This window comes from Solanum tuberosum, unplaced genomic scaffold, assembly GCF_000226075.1.
Source record: "Solanum tuberosum cultivar DM 1-3 516 R44 unplaced genomic scaffold, SolTub_3.0 scf00371, whole genome shotgun sequence".
Classification (NCBI taxonomy): Eukaryota; Viridiplantae; Streptophyta; class Magnoliopsida; order Solanales; family Solanaceae; genus Solanum; species Solanum tuberosum.
In genome coordinates this window covers 308,725-318,321 of record NW_006239294.1, presented here as the reverse complement: position 1 = coordinate 318,321, position 9,597 = coordinate 308,725, and the positions used below count along the sequence as shown (strand labels likewise).

The 9,597-nt window shown below is 29.8% G+C and overlaps 2 protein-coding genes across 2 annotated transcripts in view; both read left to right on the top strand.

Annotated features, from left to right (window-relative positions):
- The window catches only part of LOC107063518 (peroxidase 21), an 8,470-nt gene extending 3,928 nt beyond the window's left edge, over positions 1 to 4,542 (top strand). Inside the window, exons 2-6 of the mRNA XM_015315480.1 lie at positions 859 to 1,145; positions 1,865 to 2,013; positions 2,545 to 2,733; positions 3,193 to 3,361; positions 3,950 to 4,542. Coding sequence (XP_015170966.1) covers positions 1,085 to 1,145; positions 1,865 to 2,013; positions 2,545 to 2,733; positions 3,193 to 3,361; positions 3,950 to 4,356 — 975 coding nt within the window. The 5' untranslated portion in view covers positions 859 to 1,084 and the 3' untranslated portion in view covers positions 4,357 to 4,542. The remainder of the gene's footprint in view (positions 1 to 858; positions 1,146 to 1,864; positions 2,014 to 2,544; positions 2,734 to 3,192; positions 3,362 to 3,949) is intronic.
- Positions 4,543 to 8,435: 3,893 nt separating this feature from the next.
- Positions 8,436 to 9,597, top strand: part of LOC102589086 (L-type lectin-domain containing receptor kinase VIII.1-like) — a 3,050-nt gene continuing 1,888 nt past the window's right edge. The window contains exon 1 of the mRNA XM_006361736.2: positions 8,436 to 9,595. Coding sequence (XP_006361798.1) covers positions 8,754 to 9,595 — 842 coding nt within the window. The 5' untranslated portion in view covers positions 8,436 to 8,753. The remainder of the gene's footprint in view (positions 9,596 to 9,597) is intronic.

The following is a 9,597-nucleotide window of genomic DNA, read 5'->3' as shown; positions in this document are numbered from 1 at the left end:
TAGGGAGGGTATTAGGAATATAGCCCCCAAAATTCCCAACTTGTAATTTGTCATGTCAAAGTTAAGATAACACACTATATATAAATGTGGTCCTTATGTCTATATGTATTTGCTTAGCATGCTCAATATCTCAATCAACTTTGTTCAATGATCTTGTTCACAAATGGTCAATTGCCACTTACATTGAAAACAAAAAAACTGATCACTTGTGCAAAGTTGAGGTTGACTAGAAGTCTTATTAGTGAAGTTGATCATATCTTTTAAGTTAAAAAGACAATTTATTCACTTTTCTAATCGTTTAAACTTTTGTAATATAATCACACGTGTTAATTAACTATGTGTTGACTTATCATAACGATTAACGTTCAGTCCTTTACTTTCCTTATTAATTAGTCTCCCCCTCTAAAGAAAGGGGTCGATGTAGCTGCTGTGTTTGCTCTTTCATAGTCAATGATGATAGGCTCGACGTCTATCTACTAAAAGAGGCTATCCATTCCAAATAATTATATTTCTGCTAGGCAACGAGTAAAATACTAATAGACCTTTTTGAATATACACAACTCAAGAATAGAGATATATACTTATCGTTGTACTCATTATTTTTACCAAGTTAACTAGCAATTAAAAGTAAGGTAAGAGTACATGGTATTTAACCATAATTAAATGATACACATGTCTTATTGCTATCGACTTGTTTATAAACACCGAATGCAAGTAAATCTTTACTATTATCTGCCTTTCAAAAGGCATATTGACAAGTTAAAATCAGCTGCATATATTATCATATTTTACTCAATGCTAATGTGTCTATGATCTAATTCTAATTATTTTTTGTTTAATAATTGTGATGAAGTACAGTTTCATTGAGTGGGACTACAACTAGAGGCCTAAAAGTCCAACAAAGTGGCTGGTTTTGGTTGCTAATTAATTAGTGCACCAAATTTTCAAATCCAATATTCCTTTTTCCACTTCAAAGTTCAAAGTAGTGCACAATTCCAAAACCATTTGCTACTTATAAATTGAGCTTTTGGGGTATTTGATCAAATATTGGGCAAAGTACAACACTTCATTACACATCAAAGACATGGCCAATTATTCAAGATTTCTCTTATTGTTATTACCTCTACTTCTTCACATTCATAGTGGTACTTTTCTCCTTACCTTAAAAAGTTTATGACTTCTTTTATTTATTTTGGAGATAATGGTTATATATATATATATATATATATATATTAAAGTATTACTTTTTTTTTCAATCTTTGTATTTGAACTATTAGGTCTTTGCATTTTCTGCTTCAATTATCGTCAACTATTTTTCAAAACACACCTCAAAGATGACTAAGTGTCTGAATTGCCAAAAGACACGTGACAACTTAATTTGCACATAAAATTTTGTCCACGTGACAGTTGACTCGTTAATCTTGAGGCATATTTTGATAAATAGTTGGTGATAGTTCAAGCTATTAAACTTATAAAATGTGATACATCGTTTTTGACTATTATCATTTTTTCTGCCCTCTAGACAAAGTACATTTGTGTTTTGACTTCAGAGATGCTCAATCATACTAAAATTTTGTTTAAATTTATATTTTTCAAGGGTAAGTGTAAAAGTTTTCTATAAAGTACTCTATGAAACATAAGTTGTTATAGAAAGTTATTTACTTTATTTCTCTCGTTGTATCATATATATCATGTTTTGAACTCTTTTTGTAAATATAAAAGAAACAGCTTCTTCCTTTCACTTCTTTCTTCGGACGTCAACCTCAGCTAATTTTACAAAATACTTATTATTTCTCATCGATCAATATAAATATCGAGCAACTTTGTACATATGTACTAACTGTTGAGTCTTAATTAACTGCAGTAAGAAGTGAGCTCCAATTAAAATACTACACAAAGAGTTGCCCAAGAGCTGAAGATATAATTAAAGAACAAGTGGCAACCTTGTACCACAAACATGGGAACACAGCAGTTTCATGGATTAGAAATCTCTTTCATGATTGCATGGTTAAGGTAATTATAATATAAATCTTGATATTTTTTTATTCAAAAAGAATTAACTTAAATATCCGCCAATCCACCTACTTAAATTAAAATAATAATGAGATTATTGAATATCGAGTAAATTCAATATAATAGATGATTATTGACATTTCAACCTTCCTTCTTCTTCTTCTTTTATGGATTATCCAAAAGAGAATTCAGTACTTCTTGATCGTGAGTATCTGATCTATAATTTCATTTTTTTTTTCGTATTTCAGAAGTAACATATTCTTCCGTGGAGTTGATATATGTATATACATGTATAATATGTGAATATTTGTATATAATTTGTGTATCATCTAGGTATATTCACTAAAAAAAAAATAAACAGTAAATTCTATCGACTATTTGTATAAAGATCATTTACTTCAAAGCATTGTTTCATCTCAATTGAAAAAGTAAATAGCGTTTCAAGACCAAATCTAATTTCGTTTATTTTTTATTTTTACCCTTTTTGTGTTTGATTTAAATAATATATGTTTTTTTTTAAATTTTTTGCAGTCATGTGATGCATCATTATATTTGGACACAGCAAATGGGCTAGAATCAGAAAAAGAAACTCCAAGGAATTTTGGGATGAGAAATTTTAAGTATATTGAGACTATTAAACAAGCACTTGAAAAAGAATGTCCAAATACTGTTTCTTGTGCTGATATTGTTGCTCTTTCTGCTAGGGATGGTCTTCTTTGGGTAAGTTCATCTAAAATTTTCCCTGTTTTTTATATTCACGATTCGAATTTAACTTATATACACTGAAGTAATAAATAGCGATAGTTGTCAAGTTTTAATGTCTAATGTTGTATAGTTACAAGTTTATTTGCACATTATGACAATAGAGATTTCGTGCGGTTAAAATTAATACAAACACAAAGACTTTAGCAAGAGCCGTGTTATGGATGGCCTTATTGCACTGTTCAGAGAACACTTGTGTGTGTATATATATATATAGTGTGTGTGTCCCGTGACACTACTTTCCTTAAGGTGTCTCTGCCCCCTGGACTCATCCTAAGAACCTTAGACGTTTTATACATAGAGTTTAAATTTTGAATTCAAACGTCTATTTTAATAGTGCAAAAAATATTTACACAATCAATATGTATATTTTAATCTGTTGTAGCATGTAACTAAGTTTTAATTTGTGTGATACAGTTAGGAGGGCCAATAAGAATTGAAATGAAAACAGGAAGGAAAGACAGCAAGGAAACTTACTTTTCAGAAGTTGAGAAGTACCTCCCTAATCACAATGATTCAATGTCATCTGTGCTTTCAAGATTTCAATCAATTGGTATTGATACTGAAGGAACTGTTGCTCTACTAGGTAATCAACTCTCGTTTGATCATAATTTTAAAAAAAATACTTAATTAATTACTTATACAAATTTATGTTTATTTCGATTGAGAAATTCATGTAGAGTCAATTCTTAAAAACAACAGCAACTTTCGTAACTCGTACACAATAGCCTGTCTTTCTACATATCTCCACTTAAATACTAGATATCATAGATCTGACGCTAGTCTCAAACACGTAACCTAAGCCATAATTTGTAGAACTTGAAAACATTTTAAAGATATATTATCAAATTTTGATCATTATATATAGTAAAACACTAGCTAAATTGTTTAATGTTCTAAATTTCCAAGTTTATAACAAAAAAACAATTAATCACATGCGAATTTATGAGTTTTCAATTTATGCACTTTGATTCAACCAATAATATTTTTTAGCCTATCTTTCTACCTATCTCCACTTATATACCAAACATCATAACTCTGCTGCAGGTCTCAAACACGTAACTAAGTCACCAATTATATTAAGCCTTAGGAAACTTATATAAAAATCGAATATAACACTTAATTTTTATTAGCTAACTCCGAATTGTTTTTTGTTTTATTTGGAAAAAAATAGGGGCTCACTCTGTAGGACGAGTTCATTGTGTGAACTTAGTCCACAGGCTTTACCCAACGGTGGACCCGACTATCGACCCCGACTACGCAAAGTACCTTAAAGGTCGATGCACGTCACCAAACCCTGACCCGGAGGCTGTTTTATACTCGAGATTCGATCGCGAAACTACAATGATTTTAGACAATATATACTACAAGAATATTTTGAACAAAAAAGGGTTATTAATTGTGGATCAAGAATTGGTTACTGATCCAAATACTTCACCATTTGTGGTGAAAATGGCTGCTGATAATAATTATTTTCATCAACAATTTGCTAGGGCTATGCTTATTTTGTCTGAAAATAATCCACTTATTGGAGACCAAGGTGAAATTAGAAAAGTATGTCGTTATGTAAATAGTGCTTAGTGGATATTTAATTGTTATGTAATGTGGTTGTATTTTTTTTTATTCCGCTTCGTAGGATCTCCCACGAGATGCTTACCATCTAAGCAATCAGCTCGTGGTTGCATTTGTTTAGTTTTCTTGTTTTTTGTCTGTGTTGCATCTTCAAGTGAAATAGTAATAATATTGTTCAAATCAAGTGTACTATAAGTGTGTTGCATTGTTATGTTTTTTTTTTTTTTATGATGATATGATGGTATTCGAGTCAGTTTGTGGGAAATGCAAAGTAAGTTAGATTTGTAAGAACATTTAACAAATTGGTTACAAATCCAACTACAAGAATATTTTGGGCCTCAAGGGGCTATTAATTGTGGATCAAGAGTTGGTTACTGATCCAACTACTACTTTTGTGGAGAAAAAGCCCAAAAGGTCCTATTAAATGTCAAACTATTGACATTTTGAAAAATTTTCCTTGATATAATAAGGTAATGTCCAAGGCAGTCACTAGACAGTTTAATTGAGTATTTGTTATTAGAGGCAGAGCTACGAAACTACAGTTCAATTTACGAGTTCGACAGAATCCATGTTGAATCCAACAACTTGAATCCCAATTCTATACTTGTGTTAAAAATCTACTTAATAAAACGTTGTCAATTTATAGATAAGTATGATCTTAAACATTTTGATCAATTAATTTACAAAAAATACATAAATTATGTGTACTTTTTTTTATTATATATACATATAACATACATTTGTTTGGGTAAGTATACATATAATATTCGTATTGATACATAGTGTATATAATTGATATATAAAATATGTATATTTCAATTATATTGTTAATAAATTTATTGATCGAACGGTATATATCCGTAACTTTTCCTAAAGAATGCAGGGACAAAAGTTGAACATCCACTTCAACCAACCCACTATATCAGTAAGATTGGACATTAGAAGGAGACCAACTATACATGAGCATGGACACCTAATTGTGGGCATTTTTAAGTAGTGTGGGCCTCATAATCCCTTCACACTGCTTATGTTGTCCATTTCATAAAGGGGAAATTAAGCGGATAAACAAATATACTGGTTAATTAGTTTACATAGCTATAGTTTGAATTAGTTATCACTCGCAGCCTCTTTTTAGCTATAATTATGTGTGCCCCTCTCCTCTCTTCCTTTCTCTCACTTCTCTCCTCTCTTATACATATACATATACTATCAAATACAATTCGCCTCTCTCCTTCCTCTCCCAATCTCGCTCGCCAGATATACAAATACATATGTATACCAGTTACATATATACAATTATCTAACAGATATACATATACAATTCGACAGATATACAAATGCAATTTACCTCTGCCCTCTCTCGTTCGCCTCTCTCCTCCCTCTCCCTATCTCGCTCGCCTCTCTCCTCCCTTTAACAATATAGCTACGAATCGTAATTAACAACTACAGCTGTTGAACCTAATTAAATTATTTTTATTGGCTATTTACAAAATTTCCTCTTTGATAAATTCCTTTTCATTTAATTTATCTTTTAAATGAGATAATTTTTAACATTCATTTAGTTATGAAATTTTTCCATTTTTATTATTGTTATTTTTTCGTATGTCTGGTCATTCAAGCTTCCTTATTATCTATAAACGTCTTTTGGGCTTAAAATATTATTCAATTCTTTCCTTTCGATTTATCGGGTGTGCATAGAATTCCACGTTACAAGTCTTAAAATGATATAGACGTCTTCTAGACTTATTTATTTATTTATTGTGCCCTCCATATATCATCCTCTAACAATTTTTCTTTTTACTTTACGTACATTTCCTTTTTTATGTTTGTCATCTTCTATCATCTCTAAAATTATTTTTTGAGGAAATATAAGAAGTTGGTTAGTCATGATACAATAATTAATTATAGTGGTTGGTACATATCATGACGAAAAGAGAAGACGATAGTTCACTTCCAAGTAAAGTGTTCTTTTATTGTCAATATCCATATATTATTATATATTATATTGAAAAAAATATATTTATGAATCTTGAGATCAACAAAATTTAAAGTGGAATGAATTATCTTAAGAAGTACGATTAATTATGAAATAATTATTTAAACTACTCAACATGATCTACCATACTATAATTAAGTAAAACAAACTTCTCAGACTATTTAGTCTAATTCTTACCTAACTTAATTAAATTAAAAAGGAGGAGAAATTTTGAGACACTTTTCTTTTGATGAATCTTATATAATGCGGTTCTGAAATAATCGATTGAATAAAATATTAGATGATTATGTAAAAGAAACAGAGAAAAGTAAATATTTCAAAGAATTACTACCAAAACCCTAACTTACATACATCTACATATATAAAAGATTAAGAAAGGTCACGAAATTCTCAACAAGTTGTAAGTCTTCAAACACTCAACATTTTCATATAAATATCAAATATTCAAAGATCAAGAATAAAGTCAAGTGCTCAAATTAAATAGACGTTCATATTAAAGCAACTTGTTCATGATATAGTTATTATTCATTGTGATTATTAAGGTGTTCGTGACGAAAAGTTAAATAAATACTATTGAAATTTGAATTCAAAATCAAGTTTATTTTCATGCTCTTGAAGTCAAAATTAAGTTACAAACTAATCAACAAAACTCAAGAATAATCAAGTTCTTGAGCTAACAATCGAAAGAAAATATCATACTTTTTCTAGTCCATTTTAAAAATAACAATTCTTTTTTTTTTTTGCAACTCTTCGATTTTTTGACGTATTTAAAATCACAAGATTAAAAAAATTTAATTTAATACATTTAACATATTATTAATTTAAAAATCACAAAATTCAAAAGTATTCTTTAATTAAAATCGAGGGAGCATTTATCACACAATTTTTTTTCTGCCTATAACGTCTTAGTGATTTAAGTATGACATAAATAAATTGCGACATTAGGACAAAATCCCACAGTAAATTAAGTGACATAAAATTTATCACGGTTTTCTAACTCCCATTGTAAAACATTAATTCTGATTTCTCTAAAAAGTCATTTTAATGTATTGTTTCAATTTATATGGTGTAATTAATGGGTCATAAAATTTAAGAACGTTTAACTTTTTTTTAAAAACTTATATATCTTAAATACACGATAGGTTTATGCAGTTACTATAAGAGTTATAAACTATACAAAAAGTATTATGGATAGCTTATCCATATATTAATTTATGTATAAATTATAGAGTATAATATTTAATAATCCGTTAGAAAGTAAGTTATTTAAGTATAAAATTGATATGTCGTTTAGTTTATAATTTATAAAATCGCATAACTAATACATGAATAAGTTATGAAAAAAAATATGTATTATCTTAGGTGGGATATGAGATGGAGTAGCTAAATTGCATAAATAATATCCATATAACTAATACTTGCATTACTAATACCTACTACCTACATTACTAATGTCTACATAATTCTAACCAGTTATCAAACGATCATACAGACTACAATCTTTTTGAATAATAATATGATGAAAAATACATTTCAAAATATTATTCGATCTCTTAATTTCGATTTATGTGAAATCTTTTGAGTCCTTTGCAAAAGAGAGTATCATATATTTTTATTATAACTATTCAACAACACCATCCTCATTTTTACTTTTATTGGGTCTCGATTAACACTTTATTAGGAAAAAAGTCAATAAAAAGTAAGTACTAAACAAACTTTATAAGAATAATTCGATAAAACATAATAAAATCTTTCTTTATTTGTTAAAATACACGCCCAGTTAAATAATATTATATAAAATGAGACAAAAAAAGTAAGTAAAGTTCATATGTAACACCATCAAAAGACTATAATGCAATGAATGGAATTATTACTTCCTTAATAAAAAATCTCTCCATTTGAGTCCTAAATATAAAAAAGTTATTAATAAAGAGCGATTTTACTCGAATGAAATTTTATGTGACGTAAATCTAAATTAATCGAACTCTATTAGTACGTAATACCACTACTAAAATATGGGACCCGACATAATAAACATAAGAAGAAAAGAAAAAAGAAGAAGGTGTCTTTACAATGGAAAATATTACCGTTATATCAAACACGTGTATCCCAACCGCTATCCCTCTGTCTTCTTCACTCCAATTCTTCCGATTCTCTTTCTTCTTTCAACATTAACACCTCTCTCACTTTTTCTCAGCTCAAATTCCCACTTTCTATACATCTTTCCACTATTTCTTTTACCCAAATTAATTAATTACCCCTTTTGCTAAAAAGCTTCAATTTTTCACACAATTGAGCTGTAATCTCAAATGGGTTTTTTCTAAAATCCAGAAATGATGTAAATTTTTCTCTTGAATTTGTGTTTTTCTAGTGAAAATCTGAAAAGGGTTAGTTTCTTTTTTACATTTGAATGGAGATTTACTCATTACTAGTTGTATTGCTCTGTTTCTTGGCTGCTTTAGCTGCTGCCACTGAGTTTGATTCTGGGACTTTAACTCTTAGTAGTTTGAAGCTTTTAGGTGATGCCCATTTGGGGAATAATACTATAAAGTTGACTCGTGACCTTGCTGTTCCAAATTCCGGTGCCGGAAAAGTTTTGTATTCTAAACCAGTAAAGTTCCGGCAGCCGGGTCTTGATTTTCCGGCAAGTTTCTCTACGTTTTTCTCGTTTTCTGTTAGTAATTTGAATCCTTCATCGATTGGAGGTGGATTGGCTTTTGTTATCACACCGGATGATGAGTCGGTTGGTGATTCCGGTGGGTATTTGGGGATTTTGGATGCAGAAGGAGGGCAAAATGGGAATTTTGGAGTTGAATTTGATACACTTATGGATGTTGAATTTAAAGATATTAATGGAAATCATGTGGGGTTAGATTTAAATTCAATGATTTCAACTCAGGTTGGTGATCTTGATTCTATTGGTGTTGATCTTAAAAGTGGTGATTTGGTTAATTCTTGGATTGATTATTTTGGTTCTACAAAAAAATTGAATCTTTATGTTTCATATTCTAATCTTAAGCCAAAAGAACCATTTTTATCTGTTACAATTGATATTTCTGAATATGTAAATGATTTCATGTTTGTGGGGTTTTCTGGTTCAACACAAGGGAGTACAGAGATTCATAGTATTGAATATTGGAGTTTCACTTCATCATTTGATACAAATCCTAAATCTCCCCCTGAAGCGGTGGCGGAGCAGCCTCCGCCCCCGCCAACTGCTAGTTTGATGAACCCCACGGCGGATGTAACTACAT